Source organism: Colletotrichum orchidophilum (assembly GCF_001831195.1).
Source record: "Colletotrichum orchidophilum strain IMI 309357 chromosome Unknown Scaffold_2.1, whole genome shotgun sequence".
Classification (NCBI taxonomy): domain Eukaryota; kingdom Fungi; phylum Ascomycota; class Sordariomycetes; order Glomerellales; family Glomerellaceae; genus Colletotrichum; species Colletotrichum orchidophilum.
The window spans coordinates 634,723-659,303 of NW_019172958.1; the positions used below are offsets into that span (position 1 = coordinate 634,723).

Below are 24,581 nucleotides of genomic sequence, written 5' to 3' on the forward strand. Positions count from 1 at the left end.
AACTCTTCCTTGGCTCCTTTGATTACTAGTAAGGGTATCGATCGCTGCTGAAAACAACGAATGCTCAAATTTGGGTTCACCCCAGTTGTCACCGCGTTCAGACGGATCCGGTGGCGGTACCTTCCTCAACACGCTTCTCCTCATTGTGTCCGTGGACGGGAATAGCGCTCGTGGCCCTGTGATTTCAGTCAGTACAGTTTGGAGAACGGTTGTAACGGAGGGTCAGGTTTGGGAACGTACAAGTCGTCCTCGCCGGAAAGCTCCTCGAGCGTCTTTCTTGCCGTCTCCGGGATCAGGAGACTGGTGAAGATACCGCAAAGCATGAAAAGTGCAAAGATCTGCATGATGTGGTTGAGCCAGGGGGTACTGTATCTCGGGTCGGTCTTGGCCTTGGTGGCATCGGCACCGATGGTACGGAGGGGTCCGAAAACCACCTGCGCAATGATAGCGCCAACCTTGCCTGAAGCAGCAGAAATTCCGTGAGAAGTGGATCTGTATCTGGTAGGGAAGCATTCGCCAGGAACGATAAAAGTCGTCGAGTTGGGACCGGCGTTGAAGAAGAACTGCGCCAAGGTGTACAGCGCCATGAGGGAAGAACCTGACAGGTTCCAGTAGTCGAAACCGATGACGCAGAAGAGAAGGGTAAGCGCGAAGAATCCGAAAAGCTGGATGGGCTTGCGGCCAATGGTATCGACGAGAGCGGCGGAGACCCAGTATCCAGGAACAGCGCCGGCGCAGACAAGAATCAGGTTGCCAACAGCCGTCTTGTAGAAAATGTGGTACATGTTGGAGCCACCAGACCATCCAATGGCATTGAGAATAATGGCATTGTTCAGACCAAGGCCGTAGAAGGCAACATCAAGGAAGAACCACGAGCCAGCGGTACCGAGGAGGACTCTGGCATTCTTCCAGGTGCTGTAGTGACGGAAGAAATCTCTCCAAGAGGCCTTGGGGACCTCAAGCTGCTGCTTGGCCTCCTGGCGGGCGATGACGCGGGCCGCCTCATCGACTTGGGACTCGCCCCATTTGCCCTGCTTGTAGTAGTCGACGTCACCTTCAGCCTTGGAAACGTCATTGTCGACGTCGAAGGTGTATCTGGGAGTCTCGGGGATAGTGAGACGGAAGTACAAGGCGAGACAGCCAGGGACAGCTCCGAAGCCGATCATCGTCCGCCACATCTTATCGACGGCAATAAGGCAAGGTTCGGTTTTAGAGCAAGCGGCAGCCTTCGCCGCGGTCTCGAGAGAGCCTTTAAAGCCGGCAGTGACGATCAGGAGCATGATACCACCAGCGAGCTGGCCGAAACCCTGATTGGCAAAACTATGGCTCACGTTAGAAAGTGGTTGCTTCACGGGGTAGAGCTGGTGGACCTACACTGCGTTCATCATGAATCCTCTCCACTTGGTCGTGGCAAACTCGGATGTAATGATTGCGCTAAGGGGGTAGTCGCCGCCGATGCCCATACCCTGTGATCTTTGTTAGTGGTATTCTGCCTCAACTCGCCAGATCAACGCTTACCATGATGACACGCCAAAAGACGATGAGGCCGACGATTGAAACAGAGGGAGAGGAAGACGAGAGAGCCTGGGCAAGGGTCGCAATGATGATGACCATCAGCTCGATACCATACTGCGATTGAGTTAGATACTCCTCCCATTCTCAATGCCGATGATGAAAGTGCGAGCGCCTACCATCTTCTTACGACCGACGATATCAGCCAGGATACCGAATCCGACCTGACCAACAACTGTACCGGCGGAGGTGGCGATTTTGACAGCGGTATCGTAGTCGGCAGGGAGAGTACCGCCAAAGTACACTATACCCAGCATGGAAGTGACGAGACCGATGGTGAAAATGTCATACTGGATTCAGGTCAGCCTCAATCGACGCCGTTACTCCTAGGACGACGTACCGAGTCGGTGAAGAAACCAATACCGGCAACGACGATGGCACGAACGTGGTACCAGCCAAAAGGCGCCTTGTCGATCTCGGCCAGAGCAAGGCGGCGGCGTTCGTTGGCGTCGGCAACGTGAGCGAAATCATTGTTGAAGTTGTGGAAAGCAGCGTTTCCGCCCGCTGTCTTGTTGTGTTTGATGTCGGTAGTGGTGGCATCTACGCCCGCGGCCTTGGGAGATTCGATGATGCCGGCCATTTTGTCGTTCTGCTCGGAGCCCAGTTGACTAAACGAATGGCAAAGTCAGGCCCGAAGGAGAAGCAGGTTGGGTGGCTTTGATGACCTGCTAGGAAAGGGTGAGGGGTGAACGAGAAGTGCAAGCAAACTCAATGGGTAAGGGACCGGGGAGCGTGTTTGGCTTATAAGCCGGACACATTGTGGGCAAGGGGACTTCATGCCATCTGAGCTGGGAGCCTTTCGCAGAGTTACATGCATGGATATTGGCAGCGAACACTCTCTAGTGGAGCCGGAACATGCGACGACTAGGGACACCGAGAAGAAGACATGGTTCGGAATCAGCCTCCACCACGGAGACTAAGGTGCTAGCGTGGAGGACGGGACGAGATGGAGGGAGGGCTGTTGTACCTCGTAGGGCGAATGACAAGCGTCAAAGATGTGCGAGAGTATCACCTAGACTACGCCTCTTGGGTCAACACTGAGATAGAGAGAGGAGTGGGGGCGAGAGAGAGCGAGAGCGCTGCGAGACGGTGGCTGTGGATTCGACGAGGACAAGGTTCGAAATGGAAATGGAAAAGGCCGCCTGGGGAGCAGCAATATGGAGACGCCGCCGACAACCCAAAAGAGACGCCAGCCGATAGAAGAGTGCAGCAGGGATCCCGCAGGGATCCCACAGGGATTCGTGCTGCTGCGCAGGTCTGGAAATATGGTTGTGTGGGTGGAGACGTGCTCGGCGACCGATTGGGAATGGCGCGTCTTTTTCACTTTTTTCCCAGACTTCGTCTCTCGTCCCTACGGATACTTTGGCTGAACTTCCAGACCGCGGCACCCGACTGGCTACCCGCCGATTTTCACTTTCTGGCTCTTACACCAGCTACGATAAGATCAAACAAGACACATACGTCCTCGTCAGACTTTTTGCACGCTGGAGTAAATGGACGTGCTGGCTGTCTGCAGAGTTTGAGAGTCGAGATAGGCAAACCATCTAACTCACCTAACTTTCCGGATAGCTGTTGTGTAAATAGTAGGGACACTGGGAGTGAGTTGTAACGGCCCGCCCGTGTCAATATTGCTCGGGAACCAATGGGCATGCTTGCTTTGAGAACATGGTCCCTGGAGGGGCGATGCTAGTCGAGTTAGGGAACCATAACGACAGTGGCATGCGCATGCGCAGTAGCAGTATCCGTACCGCTCTAACAAATTCCGACCTTATTTCACTTGTCCAGGCCAACCTGGCACAGCCTTGAGCAGCCCTGACCCAAGGATAACAGTCAAGCTTTCTGGGCGCTGCCAACGGAACACTTGGCTACAGCCGATTAATATGCTTGGCCGCCAGGTCGATTTTCCATTGTCCAGTGGCACCTTGGCGCCTTGGCACCGTGAACAGTTCATCCAAGATGGCAGTCTGAGGCGCGAACTGGAATATGAGGACAATGTCCAACCCTCGATTGGGGACGATGACGCCGAATGTCTCATTGTCACCGAGACGCAATTCTCTGCTGGCATATCATCGCAGCACGTTGGCTGCCATTCCACGTTGGAACCGTCCGTAATTTAGCCAATTCCACAGACCGAACGCCCGACACGAGGCCACTGAGTCCAGCAACAGGGGGTACCACCGTCTCCATGAGTGACATGTCCTTCTCCGCCCGAGGTACTTCCTTTGCTTTCAACTTCAACTTTTAGCATCTGCCTACCATACTAGGCCCGGCCGACCCTCCCATCGATTCAGCCCCCGGGGCCCGGGGGGGGAGGGGGATTGAAGGAGGGCTTGATGTTTCCGTGGAACGGGCCCACCAATCACGTTACGAATCGGGAGCACGTTGCGCCACGGCTTCAAACCAGTAACGACGTTCGATGCCAATGGCTCCTAGTGTCAGCGCCGAATCTTCATGTGTTTAGCTTGACGAAAACCTTTCAACTCTGGACGTGTCGAATGGCAACTCCATGTTGCAAAACCCACGACATGACGTTGAAGAAATACCCTGGTGCGGCTCTCGTTCCTGGCTGCAACTCCCGTGGTCTGCCGCTGCTTGGCTGCTTGGCTGCTTGGCACTTGGCATCGACAACTTTGCTTCCACTGAGGTGTGCGATGATGCCACCGCCGCCAAGAAGGAGGTCAAGCTTTATCAGGGCGCGACGCCCGTCTAGGAATGTCGATACTGCCTACCCGACATTGAAGAGGCCGCATTGATAGCTGTCAGCCTGTCGCGCCTGTCGCGTGCCCGTTGTCTTCTTAAGGACGGGCTCCAGTCTGTTCGCTGGACTTGTAAAAGACTCCTCTCTTCAACCACGTGCTCGGTCGGCGTTCCCTGTTGGCAAATATTGAATCTAGGTCGTCTTAATGAATTTATGAAGTGGTTCATGTATGACGCCGGGGGCGCGCGTTGCATGGAGCATCTCCCCCATTCCGGCTCTCTGGTAAAGATATCCTTGCCATGTTGCATAGCGTCTTTTGCGCACATGACCTTCGAGCAGAGACTTTGAGGTTTCTTCCTCGACGGATGGTGAGGGCGTCACATCCATCAGTCCGATGAGTTCAAGATCGCTCAACCTTCCTAAAAGTTAGGCCCATCGACTGTACTCTGTTGACACCGCCATCTCGCGCCGGCCGTACCAAACTTTTTCACCTAGGTAATTCTCGCCACCACTCGCACACCAGCTTCCTACTTGTCGTATCACGCCTTTTGATCAACTTAATCGCCCATCGCGCATGATAGGCGAGTACTAAATCCACTTTGAAATCCACATCTCTCACCCTTCTTCAGTAATCGTCGCCCCAACATACATAGGTAGTAAGACGCGCCCCCCCGCTAGTCGTGTCCAGACCTGCCAGACTAAGCCAGGGTCCGGTTTCCATTAGGACGTTCCAGTCGTCTCTGGGGTGTGATGCAAATGGATCTTTGGGGGGTGGGGTCCCATCGTCTCCATCCGAGCCAATGGAGCCCCAGATTTCACACACGTGGTCCCAACCGTTCGTCCCCTTGGCTCGCGGAGACGTGTATTTTGACCTCCGCTCCCTTGTTACGCAGCCTGGAAGCTAATCTTCTCGGTCGCCCAAAGGAGTGTCCAAAGGTGCCATAGTCATGCTTTCTGCTTGGCTCGATACGGTTAAATGACAGGCCGCCATGCTCGACGCGTAGTTTGCGACTTACCATTTTGGGGCTGTTGTCCGGGCGTTAGCTTGATACCTGTCCCAAGAGGCAAAAATGGCTGGCCACATTCAAGTAGCCGACTATCTAGACGACGCAGCATGCGAAGTTGGTCCATCGAGCAGCCAACCCGATATCGTTCATGTGCATTCACTCGAGAGTCGAGATGCATCCACTCGAGTCCAAATTTTGTCCGAAAGACCGACGCACCCACGTGCTCAACATTAGCAGCTAAATGACCTTACAATTGTGCTGCCTCAACGGAGCTGGCGAAAACTGCACGATGCATCCAACCATTTCAACCTCGCTTGGCCCACGGTTCTCACCTTGACTTGCCTTATCATGGCGCACGGTGCATTCTTTCGTGTAGGTTGACTCCCGATCATATCTTTCGACGCCGCTTTGCGTGGCCAGGAGGGATGAGGCTCATCAACACCTAGAACCCGACTTTGTAAGAAGCTTTGGGTCCCAAGTTTTGTTAGACAAAACGCATGAGAAGAGGATAAGGTTGTCTTCAAGGATTGTTACAACTTTGAAGAGGCTGAACAGAAGGCTGAATACTGGGAGGTTGCTATATTATACGAGCAGGTCCTGGTCTTCAAGGGCATCTCTGCGCTTTGTACAGACAAGAGCAGTGCTTTGATTCTGGAAATCGGTTACGCAATTGAGATGGCGCTCTTGGCTGCGCATCGTCTGTGCTCGCGATCGATGGTTTTGTCTGTAGAAAGCCTTCTAAATACCTCGCTGAAGCACTTACGGATTTATGTAAGGTAATCGAAGCATCTGGCAAAGTCTCAGGTCAACGCCTTCACGTCTTCATTGCGAAGGACGTGGCTGCGCAAAGGCACCCACAGCTTCAAAACATCGACGGAAATGGCACGTATCACCTCATTTCAACGTTTTCTCTTTCTAAGAGCAACTGTGTGTGGAGATCAAGCCAAAGCTCAAGCACACGTCGGGGACATACTGGCAACTTCTTCAGCAGTGCTTCGGACAATTTACTAACGGGTGCGTTGGAAGTGAGCATCATCATGCGTGCCCTAGGTGAGCTGTACATGCGAGTAATATCACTACTTATCACAACCACCTAGAGAGCGCTTAACAGAACCGGGCTTCTGCCAGTCTGTATGGCCACTCAGGGCCCGAGAGAGCCTTTGGACTTACAATCCAAGGCATTCAGCCGACAGATTTCGCGAGTGGAATACAAAAGGAAGCCAGCTGGCGACTGTCTACGGGCACTTTCTCGAAGGCGCTCCGTCCCGCATCAGTGTGAGAACAGCGAGTTCCAAGTCCAGGACATGCAACTCGTTGAAAAGGAAAGCTTGGCTCCCTTGCAATCTATTGGATTGTAGCGATACTTTGCTCGTTGTAGTGACCTCCGACGAGAAGTTGAGAAGTTGGAGATAATTCACTTTGACCAAATGATAGAAGATGAAATCTTACTCACACAGAAACTTGATGATGACGAGTAGCCAGGAAACTGGGATGAGCTTGCTGTCGTACGTCCCAGGGACGGACACGGTTCGCATTGTCACGTCCGCTATCTCATGTGTCAGGTGCCTGACAAGGGCCCTCTGGTGGGCCCCTGTTAGTCAAATGAGGGATATGAAACCCTTCTGTTGGAGCCACTTTCGGGGCCCAGCCAGATTCGAATGCTGCCAACGACCCAATCCTACCTCGAGAGCCCTCCGTTAGATGACACTCTGCTGACTCCCTCACTTATGTACCAATGCGCCTTGACATCATGTCATGATAAAAAGTCGATTCCACGGTCCCCGGGCGTGGAGCTTGCCAACTTAGAAGGGATCATCTTCTAGCTTGTTTCCAGCTTGTTTCTAGCAAGCCCAACACACCTATCAATGCCAACTTTAGAACTCAGACGTCTACGGTCCATGAGTTTGTGTTCAGCCCAACAAATGCACTTGCATCTGCTCAACCCATCGAACGTCCAGCTCAGCAACCCCATCTAGCATCAACCAGATCACTGCACATTCAAGAAATGAAATCATCACGATGGGTCTCAGGTCCATCAGCATGAACCTCAACTGCATGATAAACTACACTGTCGTAGCCCATAACCTTGACGTCAGCTTTGACATGAATATATGGCCCGCCGCCATTCCACAAATTACCTTATCAGACCCCATTGCCAACACTGTCGTTCCCGCCTCAAATACCCCTGGTTCTCTAATCACCTGGAAAATAACTATAGCTGCTGCTCCAGCTCGTCATTTTTCAGTCACGGATCTTCGCACGGTGGCAAAATAGCCAATGGGACATGACCTGAATCAGGAAGCTGACCCGAGGCGAGATCCAATGAACGTCGCACAGGATTTCAAAGATGATGTATGTGCAGAGGATTCATCATCTTGGTTCAATTCATGTCTGAGTCTGCTCGATTTGTGGCATATCGATAAGTCTTAGCTAGCAAGACTGAGCATGAAGATATTCCTCTCTGACTTCATCTCTGACTGATGCCTTAAGCATCGGACACTCTGTCGTAATTGGCAGCGCGTCAGCACAAGCAAGCTATTAAAATATGAGAGTCATGGATTATCTGACCGATTCTTCAAGGTATGTTTGATTGTTTAACAATTATTGAATAGATTTAGTATAAAGTTAATTTTAAATATTATATATAGATGTATGATATAGTAGTCAAGGCCCTGTAAGTGCTGAACTTTATACGTTATCTCCATTTTTATTTTGGAGCTCCGGCCTTTAATTACGGGTCGAGACATCCTCTTTACTTTGATACTATGAATCCACTTTATTTGATTAGATATGTGTGGCAAGTTAAGGAATATATTAGGCGTTAGAAATATACGGCCGCGGCTATTTGAAGGTTTGATTCGCTGTATGGCCTTTATTTGATTGCTTATTCGACTATCATGTTTGATTGATTAGAATGGACTGGCGCGCTGGTCTTCCATTCAGATATCGGGCTCGGTGACTGAGAAACTGGAGCACCTTGACAGAAGTCTCTAATCTGCAGGATGAAGTTTCAATCACGTCTCCCAACTCTTGCTGCGCCTTGGTAGCATGCTTTGCTCAAACGTCTTGGCGGACACCAGGTCGAGTGAAGATGCTATCTCACGCATGAAATGCATCCAAATATGATGGATTTATTCGTAATCAACAAAAATGGCCTCGATCCGTCGTGCAAACTCCTTTCAGATGTAGTCGACTAATCTTGCAAAGGCTTTTCTATGAAAGTCTGCAACAACTCCAACCACCCACAGTCACGAATCTCGTCGAATTACCAAACGTAATGACCTCCGTCATTGAGACTGCCAGCAAACTACGGCGGTCGACTTTGTGGCTCTTTCGGTAACACGTTCACACGGCGGGATTTTGGTCGGATGCATTGGTAGAGTATACCGGCGGTTCGCGTCCGACTAGAAACTGTTTACACCTCGAAACGCCTTGCAGATCCACTCTCTTTCTGTGTTTTATCTCTCCATAATCGAATCAAATGAAAAGCTTGGTGAAAACCAACGCCAGTGACGCAGTAGATGATTTATACTTCAATACTTTTCCACGACGATGCGATACGCATAGACCCGGCCGGCTACATTCTACAGCCCCCTTTTACTCCTGTATTGTTTTTGGAAAATCGGGTTTTCGTGAGTGACTGTAAAGCGGGAGCCTGACACTGTGTCTGACACGGGTTTCCAGTCCTATAACATGCGCCCGTATTTGATGGCAGCATGCTTCAATTTTTAACCCAGCGTTCTAACCTTGAGAACGTCAAGACTCATGAGAGTTATTGAGAGCCGAGCATGGATCCAGGAAATGAGTTCTTACGTTTCAAAGTTCATGTATTAGAAATACTAGACGCAAACTTTGTTTGCTTCGTCTAGGTTAATGGCGTCTGTTGAACAACTCGAACAGAATGTAAGTAAGGCCCATGCAACCTCTGTTCGAGACTGTGGGGAATAGCGTCCGAGTCTTGACCCTCGTTGTTCACGTTGAATTATTTCCTATTTTTCTAGTGTCTTTCATTAGCCGTATTTCCGATTGCCTGACAACCATTTATACAGGGTTTTATAAGCTATATCTTTGGTGTATCGTCCCTAGACTCCCTTCAATATAATGCCACTCCATTCGATCCTCGTTATGGTCTAAGAACCAACGCTGGTCCCAGCTAAACACAATTCTTTCACTTATCAAAAGTGTGAGTCCAAGAAAATAAACAAAAAGGCTTCTCTATCTCATTCCATTTCCTGCCAACAGAAACAATCATCTTCGCCCCGGATCCCTAGGGCCTTCCAACTCTGCCGTCAACTCACATCTTCAGTCATAAGCCATTCCTGTCTCATGTTCCATGAATAAGGTATCGAGTGTGCAGAAGATCCACCGTAGTAACCATGTATAAAGAACATAAATCAAGTATCCCATCCCATGTCTACGGATTTCCTTGTCTGGCTCACAAGCTTGTAAAAGAAGCGGCCATTCCAAACCCGACTTGCAAATAACAAGAAAAACAGCCGAATCTGTTGCTTGGTTGCGTATATCATATCCACATTGCAAGTGGACGCGGGAAAAAAAAAAGCTGTCGCCGTCCTCCTCATTTCCATAACCCCTTCGTTCTTAACCCAGAATCCGTGTCACTTAACGTATATATGCCTAGGCAGCCTCAGTACGTCACGTCGAATTCCTCCCTGACATCAAAGTCCATCCCCACATGCTTGGTCCTCAGATGACGAACAAAGTTGTCGCGGCGGTTATACACGTGTCCCGTCTTCGCCTTTCGGCATCCCGGGACACGGCACCGGTAAACTCCCACGCTGTCGCCATCGAGCGTCTCGTGCGTCTTCTTGTGCCGCTTGAGGTCCTTCATGGTCGCAAAGGCCTTGTCACAGCTCGCCTCGTCGCAGAGGTATCCCTTGATGTGGTACCTCTCGTGTTTGCTGATGATTTTTGTATCAAGAGTCAGCCAACGGATTTCTCACCATAAGTCAAGGGATGGGACGCCGAAAAGGATTGAAGGCAATGTTTCAGCCTCTTACAGAGTGAGAGAGGGCAGATGACCATGGGTAGATGGAAAGGAAAGCGGAGTGAGATTTACGTCAAATCACTAGGTCTGCGAAAAACCTTGCCACAATTTGGCCAACGGCATTCAAAACGTAGTCGCGAAATGTCGATACCGACGGCGGCGGGGGTCGCAATACCGTTGCTAAACCCGCTGTCGCTGGCTTTATCGCTTTCATTTTCGTTCCCGGGGTTTAGGGGGCTTAGAGTCGGGCTCAGCGTTTCCGAAGAATAAGAGGGGGTGCCGAGTGGACACTCCATGACACCAAGTGCCATAGGTGATCTCCATGACGGACACGGCAAGCCGATGATCGGAGGTGGATCGTCGACTGAGTCTAATTTCAGAGCGGCAGTGTTCGTGTGGTCGGAGTAGTACTCGCAGTAACAGATGGTGTTTCCGAGTAAAACGCAATAACAAGAATCAACAAGGTTGGGTTGTGTACTGGTGTCTAGGTAAAACGCCACCGTGGCAGAGTGGAGGGTTTCCTGGGCAAAGTTTCAAGACCTGATCCGATGATCAGGTTAGACCGACCCGTTCGAAGGGGGTCGTCGGAAATGGGGAGGACGTGGGAAAACGGTTAAGCGGTTTACTAGATCCAGAGGCAACAGCGAGCCCTGGAGTGAAAGGGTGCTTTGACCGAGTCAAAGAGTAGGCGGGGAAATTCCCCGCATGCGGCTCTCAGAATAGATGATGATTCTCCGGGGAGGCTACCAAAAAGGTAATGGTGTTTTGTGACGTGCAGTTGAGGTTGAAGCGTGGGGATGCTATCGGGCCATTCCGTAAGGTCTGTGAAGTTGAGATGATTCTCCTGAAGCAATTTTGCTTGGAGTATCTGGTTTTGGTTTGCTGTCGAGGATCCGAAGTTGACGGGGCCCGGGAGCGGAAGTAGTCAAGTTGGGATAACGGTGGAGGTTATTTAAATGGAGTTGAGTTGGCCTCCGGGTGGCTGGATTCAGACAAGCTTCTCGGGATGAGGCTGATGGCGGCGCGGGGTGGCGGGATTGAAATTTCCGGGTTTCTCGGGAGTCAGGGATTTGAGAAGACGTGGGGGAAAGCGGAGAGTCGAGGCCTTTTGGCTCGCGGACAAGGAGCCGGGCCGTGGCGATACTTAAGTAAACTGAGCGCAGATTCGACGTGCTGGATCTGGCGGGGCGGTGTATTGGAGGGGAGGGGGCCTCAAAAGTAAGAGGTAGCATTCACTCGCATTGGTCTGATAACGCAGGGTGGGCAGCATATGGGAGAGAAGATGAGCCAATTGGAGATGATCGGGAGCTCGAAACTGGGGCTCGCCGTTCATCAGTTTGGGCAACCTGCATATCTGCCCAGCACTCACACGTTGGGCTCCGCTCAACCTTGATTTGGCGCGCCATTACTCGCCCAATCCGCCCCTCACTGCCAACTCTGGCCGAGCTTTTGGCGGCCGGTGGGCACGGGACCAGACCGTCAAGGAGCCGCAGCAGGACTGAAGTGCTTCATGGCAGAGACAGCCTTCAAAGAGACGAGGCTCAAGATGAAGAGACTAAGGTTCCACACAAGACACGGTGATGGCAGCGACAATTGATCGAGTACGAGTCTCGGGACGACCAGATGGTCGGATTCCATCCCATCCGCATCGCGAACGGGGTTTGCCCGAGGGCACCCTTTCTTCAGAGACTGCCTACGTTAGCGACAACCTCAAGTGCTAGCCTCGTTACATGCGGATGTCATTGGTCGTTCGCTTCGCCTTGCCCCTGACATGAATCAAGCTCATCTGATAATCTCGACGCGGCCATCTTCCGCCGATGGCTTTTTGGCACCTGGCTCTTCCTCCAGCATTTCCTCGGCACCCTTTCGGAACCGAGCTAACGTAGCCCCGGGAAACATCGCGAGCTTCGCGCCGTTGGTTATAGTCGAACCCGAGAGAATGCATCGCAGATGGCGCCGCATGCGCAATTGGACATTGTTCTTGAGCATCCCGACTTCAGACAAGTCCGGGCTAGGTCGAGTAGGCGGCAACATATGCGGCTTCGACCACAGGCCCGTCAATAATGCGCATCTTAATGCCCCATCTTGAAGCTAAGCATCCGGGTCTCCACCACGATACTCGGTGGTGGCGGACAACTGGCAGCAACAGAAACTTCGCAACCGGTTGGCCGGCAGACTTCCAGATGAGGAAAGCCGAGGATGCGTTAACGGCATTTTGACGATGACGACGAGAGTCATGAGATTGTTGTGGCAGCGACTTCGTTGATTCAAGTGATACGACTAAGCCTAGACCAACATTGGCGCATCATCGCACAGAACGAAGATGGCGGGTCTCGGAGGAGAGATGCCTTGGCTGCGAATCTCTCCATAAAGAAGATCTAGATTTGGCGATTCTGCAAAACAGAAGTCGATTTTTCGAGAGAACCTGGCAGCAGTAAAGACTTTGTAGCTTAAAAGGCCCAAAGGAAAGTTTCGTCACATGGTCGCTGAGCAAAAAGGCCTGAAAGGTGGGTAGGGCATATGGGATGTCAATATCTGCCATGCCCAGCGGCCAACAGAAGACCAGCTTGTCAGGGGCCTTGCGTCTAATGTAACGTCTGGACACATTCCTGTGCCGGTGACTCTGGCAACATGGTTGGATGCCGAAGTTGGGCCGACATTAATGTGAGCATGAAGCCTCGCGTCGTTTGGAATCAGCAAAGGCGATGCTCATCTCGCTCGGACGTTGCACCAACTGCGGTTCGAGTGTTATGGTCTCGTGGCGACGCAAGATGTGATATGTGAGGGCAGCGGATATCATCATTGGCGACCGTGATGCTTGAATTAGACGTTGATGGTAAGGCAGAGAGAGACGGACAAAAGATCATTATTGTCTCATGACCTCGAGCAAGACTCGCGATGCATATTTGAAGTAACGTCAGAACAACTGCCAAGGGCTGGTGACTTGAGCATCATGACTCGAGTGATACAAGTTGAAGTAATAAGTCACGGTTAGGGCTGGCATCGCGTGGGCGCCATGTCTCTGACTCGGCGCCGATCTGTGTCTTGCCCAGATCTCGCGCGCCGTTGCAGTTTGTTGGTCTGCAGCTGATGTAGAATATTCCACCCACAAGTTCGTCGACCGCGAGTGGGATTTGGCATTCCATCGGTGGAAGGGGGTTGAAAGACGTGCAAATGTGAGACGATAGGACCCGAATGCATCCGCGATCTGGCGATCAGAAGTGGTGTGCGCATGCATTCGCGCGAAGGAGTCAGACTCAGACGCCGCTTGGAGCAGATGTTGGCATTCCGTCGGCCGTCCATGAAGGCAAACTGCCGGAGGGAAGAGTAGCCGAGACAAACACTGTCATTTTCAGGAGGAGGAGCTTTAAGATTAAGGTAGGATGCCTTCCAGTCCGTCTTGGCTTCCGCAAAACATTTCTGTTGGTGTTGCCAAAGACCTTGGAGGTCATTGCCGGCGTCAATGAGGGGCAGTTTCCAGTCTTAGTTTCCGTACCCTAGCTTACGTAATGCGAGTGCTTGCCTCAGGAGGGGCAGGGGAATGGAAATGACCCATTTTTCGAACACCGCCAGCACCTCGAACAAAGAGTTGAGGTATCTCATCCACATGCCAGTCAGTGACCTCCAGGTTCACCGACGTTACCTCGAAAGGCAAGACCAGGTCGCTCACATGGCCATTGTTTTCTTTCTCCATTCTTTCTCGATGGAACATGGAGAAGAAAGCTGAGCACGATGTCCCCGTCAACAGCAGTCAACAATCAACCCCCGCATCCGTTCCCCAGATACATGGTTCCATCCTGGAGTGTTGCTGCAGAACGTCGCCATTAATCCAAGCTGATCAACCCAGCGCTAGGCCGCCCTCCGCAATGCAAGCAGCACAAATCCTGGCCGCCTGACCAATGGAAATCCGGGGAAAGTAGGGACGGGAACGGGCCCTCTTCGCCAGTCCGGGGCGTACAATGCAGTCCCAGTCTCTACCGCCTACCCTACTGGAATAGCTGTTTTGCAGGGTTGTGTCCACCATCAATCAGGTGGTGGTTCTCTCTCTCTCCCTCTCTCTCTCTCTCTCTCTCTCTCTCTGTCTGTGTGTGTGTGTGTGTGTGTGTGTGTATGTCTGTGTGTATATGTCTGTGTGTGCGTCTGTCTCTTTGTCTCTCTCCCACTCACACTCCCACTTGCGGTTACACAATCTAGCGTTGTTTACTGCAAGTTGGGGGAGACTGTCCCCCCTGATGAATACCTTACCCCAACTTTCTAGAAAAAAAGTTGGAGATGGGCCAACTTGGCGCGGGGTGTAAGCCGTGGTTTGCCAGCAGCAGCAGAAAAGGAGGCCACGAGAGCCAGCCACCTGCCAACCGAACAGAGAGTCATGAGACCTGTCTTGGACGCATGGTGCGCGATTGCCCCTTCCCCTCTGCGTCCTTGGCGTGCCATGTACGAAGTATCTTGTCGTTCTTTCGCACCAGCCCTGCTGAGATGATGGCAGCTCTTGCTCGCCGGTCTACCGCTGCCATTGACTTGCTCCCGGTGCCGGTGCAACCGCTCAGCCAGCGGAGGCCAGGCTAAGCCGATGTCACTGCGGCTAGTTCATTGCCGTTTTTTTCTTCTTTCTTTTTTCCTCCTGTTTGCTGTCTTGATGGCTGTGGACTACTGCATGTTGTGAGAGACACCTCCCAAGCTTGATTCACCATCTTTTCGTTCTTCGTTATTAAATACCCGCTGCCCTCTCTCCAGATCCATCATTCGTTTTCCCGCTCTTCTCTAGCTCGGTCATGAACCAAGACCTCTTTATCTCCATCTTGTCTTACCCCGAACTTCTTGGTGTGGTCTCTCAGCTGGACTTCCTTCCGTGCCGCAGACTTCCAGTTCATTGATTACCTACACAAGCTTCGTCCTAAAGTCAATCTACCTTTACGCTGACACGCTCCGCTACTCACCCCATCCGAAGTCTGTCGATCAGGGAACAGCGCCCCCTGACCCGCCGCCGCACTGTTTGGCCGATAGTTTGACACTGGCTCTCTCTTAAGGACCGGTTAGCCGGACTCTAGCAGCCATGAAGCAGCATCTTTTCTACACATCGCTGCTGTCGTCGACATTGCTCACAGCACCGACATACGCTCTGCCAGGCTTCTTCTCCGACGCAGAACGGGCGCATTTCTCATCAGACCTCAAACGCTCAATAGACGAGTCTCCAGTAGCCATCATGGCGAGACAAGCAGCCGACAGATCCGGCCGCTGGCGGCCCCAAATCCACTTCTCACCACCCGCCGAATGGCTTAATGATCCAAACGGCCTCTTTGTCGACTCGGACGGCGTCTGGCACATGTACTACCAATGTGAGTATCCCGTTGCCGCGTGTTTCTTCCTGTTTTATTCCACCTACCTGTTGCCCGTATCCCACAACGTGCCCGGATTGGAAACACTTCCCCAAAGCCGCGGTCAATTTGATCTGCGCAACCCTTTGCGCAGGTTCCGGGCGAGCGGTTACCAGTGTTTGCCCTGTGCAATGTCAATGGCGCCTTTCTGCCCATTTCATTGGATCTGCATTCTGCACACGTGCTAGTTCCCGTTGGCGTGAGGGTTGCGCTTCTCTTTGCCAAAGACGGAAACATCACATGCGCGATGATGAGCGTTGCAATCCCACCCCGCATTTTGGCGCCGAATGAGACACACCGCATTCTTTCCATACATGCTCTTCACCCTGCGATGCATTCTTATCTGGCATGCCATGTGCCACTGCTTCGATGAGACTATGCCAAGCTTGGCCTGGCTTCATTGTGTCAAACATCTCCAGAACTTCACGACTAACTCTAAAACTAAGATACCGACAACGTCGCTGGCGATGGCGTGAAGCACTGGGGCCATACGACGGCCACGGAATTCTACAACTGGGTTGATCACCCCGTTGCCATTCCCGCCACCGCGCGCGACGGCTCCATCTGGTCGGGAAGCGTCGTTATTGACCGAAATAATTCATCAGGCTTCTTTCCTTCAGACAAGACCAGTTGGAAGGACAATATCATCGCCTACTATACCTCATGGGAGCCGGATCAGGAATCCCAGCACCTTGCATGGTCTTATGATGGTGGCGAGACCTTCAACCAGTACGAGAACAACCCCATTATTTCGCTCAACAGACACGGTTTCCGCGACCCCAAGCCCTCGTTCCACCATGAGACCAAAACTTGGGTCATGGTCCTGTCGCTCGAGAGTGAAATCGCCTTTTACACCTCCACCAATTTGGTCAATTGGACGCAAGTATCCATCTGGAACCCCCAGCGCAACATTGGCATGATTGAGTGCCCTCAATTCCTCCAAATCCCCCGAAAGGACAAGTCTGGAAGCACAGTGGGCGCCAAATGGGTTTTGACTCTCAGCCTGGGAGGCGGCGGCCCGACCGGCGGCGCTGCAGTCAAGTATATCACCGGCGAGTGGGACGGCACTACCTTCACCCCGGACGCGCCTTCCAGCGGCACCGAGCGGAGAGGAATCTTCTCGCGCCAGGACAGCTTCTCCATCTACGACTTTGACTTTGGCCCCGACAAATACGCCACCGCCTTCTTCCACTTCCAAAATCTCAACGACGCCAACCAAGATGCATACTCCGTCTCATGGGCGGTCGACGCGACGCTCTATGGGTGCTGCACGCCGACCGACCAAGAGGGCTGGCGTCACTGCATGGGCGGTGTGCGTCGCCACTGGCTCGATTCCAACACCAACAGACTCATGTCAGCGCCGGCCGGCGACCTGTCGAAGCTTGTGAGCACGACGTCCGGCTGGAACCCCATCCTCGACGAGAAAGATGTATCGGGCATTGAGGGCAGCAGCGCCGTCATCCGCGACTACAACCCCGCCGTGGAGTGGACCCTGACCGTCAAGATGGCCAAGTCTCTCCTCCAAGAAGGCTCGACAGCCTCGGCTCAATTGGCCTTCCAGGGCTCCCAGTCCAACGGCACGGAGCAAGTCTCCCTCGGACTTGATTTCACCGGCACCTCTGGCAGCGGCGCTCCCACGGCAAACCTCAATATCGGACGTGCCAGCACGGCGTGGGATAGGTCCGGCACCTTTGGCGTCTCCAACGTCCAGGCCCTCGAGGCCGCTTCAGGCGAAGGATCCGACGCGAATGTCGAGTTCCACCTGCACGGCATTCTCGACCGCTCGGTCCTCGAGGTCTACGTTAACGGCGGCGTCGAGGCCGGCACCATGCTCTACTTCACCGACAAGCCCCTCGACAGCATCATCCTCACCCGCGGCAAGGGTACCAATGATCAGGGCATCACCTTTGACTTCAATGCCGTGGCCCTGCAGAGCTCCTGGGGTCCGTACGAGAAGTCGGTATCGCAGAGCAAGCAGGACAAGTGGATCACGGAGGAGCTGTGAGAGGCAGATCCGCCCGAGATCCCTTGTACCAAAATCTTTTGGTGGCTTTGCAGGCGACCTCTCAAACGACCTTTTGGTCTACAGGCGTGAGGCGTACAGCTGTGGTGGCAGGATGAGCGACCTACGTGGGAGGGATGAAGACTCTTTTGGTCTTGTTGGATGCTGATTAGGCACAAGGCATGAACGAGAGATTCTAGGGCGCGGACAAGAGGACTTTTGGGACAAGGTTTCCACATTATTATGAGTGGCATTCGTACCAATCATGATTTTATCGTTTGCTCTAACCATCATTCCGAATGCATGAGGAAAGATCGTTTGCCATGTTCGACAGTGACGTCATAAAGCGCCGCCGTTGAGCCACTCTTGAGAGAGATTGAAAGAGGGAGAGAAGACGAGATTGGTAAAAGCTGCGGTCCACTGGTTTGAAAACGCCTAGAAAGCGGAACAGTGACGGCACACTAAGCGAGTGATGCTGGTGTTTCTTTTCATCCCATAATCCGCCCTCCTTGGGAGACACCCATTACACCCTAAACTTCTGGGAGGAGCACACAATAAGGTGGCATTTGGTACAGGCACGATTCTGTCATCACATGGTCTAGAACCAAGTGAACCACACATACACAAACGGCACAAGTAACGGGAAACAGCGAGTGTTTCAATCAAAGAAAATCCCCCGCTCCCTCCACGTCCTCCCTCACAAACCTCCTGCCTCCTGCCTCCTGCCTCCTCCTCCCCCCTCTCTTTCCCCTCTACCATCCCGTCCGAAAACAAGGTGTGCCTCAACCTTAGGATGCCAAGCCAAAGGCCAAAAGTCTAAACGCTCCAATTACAGATACCGACACTGACAAGTCATTAATCCATCACGCCAAACATGGTTCTGTTAAGGTTCTAGAAGGCTTTTCATAATCTACACCGTCGACAAGCGAGGTGACAAAGATCACTCAAAAGAATAACCACATTTTCATATTACACGCATTATATTTTCAAGACACTTAATTCGGTCTCAATTGAGCTGTTCACCCACCGGCCTCAAGTTGTGCCGCTACTACGCGCTCCCCTACAGTCAAGAGCGTTTGCCCATGGCTTTTTTACGCCTAGTACCCCTCCAAAAAGGACAATAAAAAGAAAAAGCCTTTGAGTCGTGAACTAATAAATATCGACAAGTCTATATCGTACCATATCCAGAGAGCTTGTGAAGCGCTCGCTCTGTGGGTGCACTTAATGGCCGCTCGATGCCATCAGGATAATATCTACCAGTGTATGCTGCCAATACAGCCTTTGTTGTCGTGTCTCGTGCCCCTCTGGTGGTTGCCCAACTGAAGTGAGCTTCCGAATCTCCATACCCAAGGACTGGTCAAAGGGGATAACAAGAAAGAATACAGGAAAGAAAAGAAACTTAGGGGTATATGAGCTTAATAACCGAGTCCGGCGACGGCAGCCATAACTTCACGTCGTAGCCTCCGCTTTACGTCCGCCTCCCGATCTGCTTCCCTGAGGGCATCATTTGGATCAACCTTTTTGTCACCCTCCTTCTTCTCATCCTGGTGCTCTTCCTTGTGTCCATCCTTCTGTGGCGCCTCCTTGTTCTCCTTAGGCGGAGCCGACTTGGGCGGAGCCGACTTGGCTGGGTCGACCTTGCTTGGGTCGGCCTTAGGGTTACCGGGCTTCTCAGTCTTATCAACGGGGGCGTGCTCGGACTTCAGCTTGTTCTTTTCTTCACTAGCCTTGTCTGCAGCCAGCTTGTCCGCCCGTTGATCATCCTCCAAGGCATCATCGCTAATCGGCTTCACCTTCTGGGCTTCGCCATTATTGATGCTTGCCAGGGCTGCGCTGTCGAACAGATGAGCGGCATCCACACTCGACATGGCGTACTTGGTCGAGTTAAGAGGGTGGCCAAGAATCGACGCCTGCGCATCAAGCTTGTCGTAAAAAGCCTTAGTTGGTGCCTCTTCCAAGTAGTTGAGACGGTGGCCGCAGCGGGCACCAAGGACGTCGCGGATCTTGGGGTTAGAGCTGCAGCAATGGCCCCAGCAGTCGCTGATGTGGTCGATGATGGATCGGTAAGGGTTGCGTCGGCGACTCTGATCGATGATACGAACCATTGTGGGAATTGCCACCTCGTGGAAGACTCCGAAGCCGGCAAAGATTTCGGAGAGGAAGATGTAGTCGGCGAAAAACCGTCGCGGGATATAGTAGATGTCACTCCAGCCAACGCACCACTCGTCGCGCCTGATCTTGTACTCGAGATCGAAGTTGTCAACAACTGCGGCTGCGGCCATGGCGGTGCGGTGGAAATCCTGTCCCCATCCCCACCAGTTGTAGTTCTTGGTATCGGTAAGGCACATGTACTCCGGTCCACCGTGGGATGGAGGAGCGGTATCAATGATCGCGGGGAAGTGGATGTTGTATGGGTTCATGCCCGTCCAGCCGAGAGGGTCAATCCAGGCATCAAAGTGGTAGTACATCAAGCCATCGATCTCGGGTTGGGTATCCAGGATGAGCTTCATGGTACGGGACACTTGTTTGTAGACGGTAAAGGTACCCGGGAATTGGTCGTGCGTTAGGTTGTGGAACTCGGGATCCTCCTCTTTGAACATGTTGGGCATAGAAATGTGCACGGTGTGGAAGAACGGCTCATACTTTTGAAGCATAGGAATACGCTCCGCGCGGGCAGAGTTCCATCGAATCATGGCCATTGTGTTCTTAAAGGGCGATTCAATCTTGCTCTCGCCGCCAGTAACAGGCTTCGGTCCGGATGGTCCAGACGGGGCGGATGCTCCATCCTTGGCAAAGTCCGGCATCTTGGCCTCGGACATCGTGAGGAACGCCACGATAACAACGGTGATGAATGTGGCCACGGCGAGAAAGATCTTGTTAAACTTCCTCGCAACGGCTGCCATCTTGCTGAACAGCGACATCTTCTGAGGCTCATTGGCCGGGGTAGGGTTGGGGTCCTTGGGAGGTGGGTTATCCATGTATAGCCATGATGCAACGAAGACAACCACGGTACCGGGTAATACGAGGAAGCTGAGCGTGGTGCCGAAAAGGATGGGCGAAACATAGAGGAGAATCCCAGTCGCAACAGCCGTGGCGAAGCACTTGATCACCGCGTCGGCGTCTAGAAGGGTTAGTACACGTCGCTTACTAGCAGGCGCCGGTAGGTCACTCACATTTGTAGACAGCGGTGATGGCAAGACCAATGAAGACGTTGCTGACAATGACCATGATGGCGCCAAAGCTGGTATAACCTTCGAAGAATCCCGGCTCGTCGGCCTTCAATGTCTTGATGACCAAGTGGCATAACAGATTCATGGTAGCGCCTGCTCCGTAGAGAATCATGTTGTCAGCATGCAAGCTCGAGTCGTCAGTCTTGAGCAGCGCCTGGTTGTACACGCCCGACGAGGCACTCAGGAAGACCTGGAAGAGCAAGATGAAGTACGTGCTGAACGAGTAGGTCGTGCCCGTCTGAGGGTTGTACTGGGTTACCATCAAACCGCAGATCTGCATCGTGTTAGTGACGAGATCAAACACCTGGTACTCCGAGTCGTGCCGCTCACCTGCATCAGAATGGCAATCCACTGGATCTTGGAAATCTTGGTATTCAGAGTCGCAATCATGACCAAGGCGGTGATGAAGGTGACACCGCTCTTGGTCAGCTGAATGGTACCAGGGTCGGCCATCTTGTAGCTGACGAAGATCTAATCAAATTAGCCGGAACGAACAAAACTGCAAAGTATACCGCGGAGAGATCACGTACCGAGTTATTGATGAGCACGTAGAACAGCGCTAAGTTGCAGAAGCCATATCGCACGTCTCTGGTAACTTCGCCGCGGACGTAGCTCCAATACGTCCTTACATCGAGTGGTGGGAGCGGGCCATTGTTTCTCTCAACGATGTTGCCTGTGCTGGATGAGCTGGCACTACCATTCAATCCCTCCTCTTCCCGCTTCTCATCCAAGCTGCTCCTCTCAGCCGTAGGGAGTTCTGAGGTGGCGAGAGAGGCGTAGCCGCTTCCGCCACCTCGGGTTGACGGGCGAATGCCCTCGGCTACCCTGCGCTTGCATTCGTTGTAGAAGAAGATGGTCGACAGGAGCATCTTCAAGAACTCGGAGATGGTGACAGACGCCGAGGGAGAAAACGAGTAAGATCCACCCGTTTGGGAAATCTTCATGATGATGCCGATGCCGACCTGGATTGCGACCAGGCCGAGGGCAGCCGCGTAGGCGGCATGTTGGGGACCATTGGGGACCCAGCTTAGGGGCTTCAAGAAGAGCCCCAGTATGCTCCCATGTCGTAACATTGTATGTAATTATCACCAGCCGCTAGAAGGGCGGTTCAGAGAGAAGGCTCGAGGGGGCGCAGAGGAGGATGCGATCGAAGTTCGTCGAGTATTGTACGAAAAGAGCGTCGAGAGGATTGCAAGTGAGCGAAGACTACAGAAGAGTGCTGCCCGGGTGCAATGTGAAGCGTGCAGCTCGGTAGTGGCTGGCGGAAAATCTGCTGGCGGTCTTGGTGCTGCAGCAGGCGGGAAAGGAAGGATCTCTGGTCGTGTTTAGGTTTGCTGGGTGTGGGGGAATGACGCTCGCTGAGCCGCCGAGTCCGACATGCGTATTCGAGTCTAGAGCTGTTCGTCGACGGTTTCGTCTGGTTGGTTTGTCTGGAATCGGAGGTCGTCGCTCGTTTCCGCCTGCGATGGTCCCAATATCGCGTTGACAGTGGCGCTGGACGTGACCGGAGGAGTGAAAGAGAGAAACAACGATCCACGGGAAGAGTAGCAGGCTAGAGAGGTATGGATTGGAATGGGTGTTGCATGGAAGCGAAGGGGCCTACGCCAGCAGAAAACGGGGGAGGGAAAGCAGCGACAAGCAGAAGCCACTGCAGGCAGTCGAGTACAGGCAGTCGAGGCAAGGGAAGGCAAAGGAAGGGGGGCCGTGGCTAGAGACCAATCCTTGGAGGTGTCCACTTGAGGTGCAGACATACTTTCGCGAATGTACAGTGTGTGCCACACCCATCGAAAAAGGTACGGACTACTTTCATACGGATACAGCCACGGGACGCCTGCTCTTTCCCTCTCTGTCGCCTCTCTCTGTCTCTCTTTTTTTGGTGGGGTCTCTGGGAGCCAAGCGATTGTCAATGAGAAGTTACCTTAGAAAGGTCTAGGTGCATGTGGGTCAGAAGAGGAGAATAGCACGAGCTGTCATTGGACGAGATGATGACACGGTGCAGCACCGTCTCGTCTGCCGATGGAGAGAAGGAAAGGCCGCTGGAGAAGGAGGACGAGGGGCGCACTCTGAAAGGGGTCCTAGCTCGGAGGTGCTACACTACAGGCACCCGATTCTGTGTCTGCGACTTTGCACTCGACTATCCTCCCACGTTGACTCTTGCGAAGTGGACACAAATTGGGGGGCGACTTTGAGCTTGTCTCTGTTTTCGAGGGATCTCTTGAGGAGCCGCACTGTGTCAGAATTAAAGTAGCCGATCTCTGGCAACGGGACTTTCGGTACCACGTCAGGCGAGCCGGGACACCGGTGTCACTAAGGTATCGTCGAGCCCGCGCTTCTATGCAGGGCGACGGCTTTGCCTTGCAATTTCCCGTTTCGTTGTAAGAGGATCGACCGAATATCATGTGAAGACTCGACTATACATACGCTCGTCTGATACTCTGCAGATTCAAGTGACACCTTGTACTTGGGGGAGACTGATTGGTGATCCACGGTCTTAGGGGCCAAGCTTTCTCTCTCGTATGCGCCCACGCCGGTCGATGCCCAAGGACAACAGCTCTCTCCGTCTTGCCATGACGCGAACTGCAACCAGGGCCGAAGCTGTCTGAAACCTCGACATGGAATGTAGCGGTGCGCAAAGTACATGTTGACTCTACATTGTGTTCAGCGGCTACAAAACCATAGTCGTCGATAACCCACCAAAGCGATGCATCGGTGGTTCTGAATCCTCAACTTTTGGATTGTCTAATTTGGGCGACCGAATATGTTGATGTGCCACTGCAGGAGAAAAGGGGTCAAATATCAGTAAAACTCAAACTCTATCATCATTAGTAACAAAAGATTAGCCAACAAACGTACGGATACCTGGCAGAAATTTGCCATGACGATGCAGGACTGCTGGGAGATGTGCGTATCGACCTATCCGAATCAGGCCTGGTCTCGCACACTCAGAGAGGCTGAGAGTTGCCTCTGCTGAAAAGACGACGACGAGCTGCGAGAGACTTGACGATTTCTTTTGGTGTCCTGCAACTGCTGCAGCAGCCAACCGCCCACCCGCCTTACAGGCTTATACACTTGGACAGGTACGCCAATCCTATTTGGAGCATGACACGAGTGGACGTGCTCAAGTCCTCTGCTGTAGTAGGATGGGGAGCTACCCCTTGCTCCAGTTGCGCTTCCCCCTGGGGCTAGCAAAGAAGCACCGTTTCCCACTTGAGGGTCGCGGCGCGCGCGCAAGTCCCATTTCTCGCCTTCGCCCAGTACACTACATAAGGTACTACCTGGCAACATGGGTAGTGGCTACCCGCAGCCTGCAGCAAAGAGCCACCCTTTGATGGAAGGTGCCATAAGGCAGGCACAAAGTGGGGCGGGGAACCGAGAACTGGGTGCAACTCCGCCACCGAGGTTCGTACAGCAGCGGACATGTGTCCGCCTATTCGCACAGTACGGCCCGCTCTAGGCAAGGGCTCTCTCATCTATCGGTGGAGAACCGCATTATACTCACTCAACCATCAATCAATTAGTGTTCATTGGGGCCTCTTCTTAGATATTGAGGGCGCTCAGTAAGATGGCCGTTTGTAATGACGGTTATGGCTTCCGGTCCCTGACTCTACATTATCTCGGAAGGTGGGTGGACTTGGTGAATCCTCCGTGTCCGTCAGCTGACGCAATCATTGATCGCCAATTACACGTTTTCT

At 52.7% G+C, this 24,581-nt stretch overlaps 6 protein-coding genes across 6 annotated transcripts; 2 read left to right on the forward strand and 4 right to left on the reverse strand.

Moving 5' to 3' along the window:
- Positions 1–97: 97 nt before the first annotated feature.
- CORC01_00338 (phosphate:H+ symporter) lies at positions 98–2,152 on the reverse strand (the record flags this gene model as incomplete). The annotated part of the gene is made up of 6 exons (XM_022611996.1): positions 98–176; positions 241–1,320; positions 1,375–1,466; positions 1,519–1,629; positions 1,692–1,862; positions 1,913–2,152. The coding sequence occupies 6 exons, from the start codon at positions 2,150–2,152 to the stop codon at positions 98–100; spliced, it is 1,773 nt and encodes a 590-aa protein (XP_022481621.1).
- Positions 2,153–3,452: 1,300 nt separating this feature from the next.
- CORC01_00339 (uncharacterized protein) lies at positions 3,453–4,282 on the forward strand (the record flags this gene model as incomplete). Its single annotated transcript, XM_022611997.1, has 2 exons — positions 3,453–3,680; positions 4,034–4,282. The coding sequence occupies 2 exons, from the start codon at positions 3,453–3,455 to the stop codon at positions 4,280–4,282; spliced, it is 477 nt and encodes a 158-aa protein (XP_022481622.1).
- Positions 4,283–9,922: 5,640 nt separating this feature from the next.
- Positions 9,923–10,593, reverse strand: CORC01_00340 (uncharacterized protein; the record flags this gene model as incomplete). Its single annotated transcript, XM_022611998.1, has 2 exons — positions 9,923–10,196; positions 10,355–10,593. 2 exons carry the CDS (start codon positions 10,591–10,593, stop codon positions 9,923–9,925), a joined length of 513 nt encoding a protein of 170 aa, XP_022481623.1.
- A 2,164-nt stretch (positions 10,594–12,757) lies between these two features.
- On the reverse strand, positions 12,758–12,889 carry CORC01_00341 (uncharacterized protein; the record flags this gene model as incomplete). The annotated part of the gene is made up of 1 exon (XM_022611999.1): positions 12,758–12,889. The coding sequence occupies one exon, from the start codon at positions 12,887–12,889 to the stop codon at positions 12,758–12,760; it is 132 nt and encodes a 43-aa protein (XP_022481624.1).
- Positions 12,890–15,335: 2,446 nt separating this feature from the next.
- On the forward strand, positions 15,336–17,662 carry CORC01_00342 (uncharacterized protein; the record flags this gene model as incomplete). Its single annotated transcript, XM_022612000.1, has 2 exons — positions 15,336–15,618; positions 16,104–17,662. 2 exons carry the CDS (start codon positions 15,336–15,338, stop codon positions 17,660–17,662), a joined length of 1,842 nt encoding a protein of 613 aa, XP_022481625.1.
- A 1,412-nt stretch (positions 17,663–19,074) lies between these two features.
- CORC01_00343 (UDP-galactose transporter) lies at positions 19,075–21,962 on the reverse strand (the record flags this gene model as incomplete). Its single annotated transcript, XM_022612001.1, has 4 exons — positions 19,075–20,780; positions 20,833–21,163; positions 21,220–21,360; positions 21,420–21,962. The coding sequence occupies 4 exons, from the start codon at positions 21,960–21,962 to the stop codon at positions 19,075–19,077; spliced, it is 2,721 nt and encodes a 906-aa protein (XP_022481626.1).
- Positions 21,963–24,581: the final 2,619 nt, after the last annotated feature.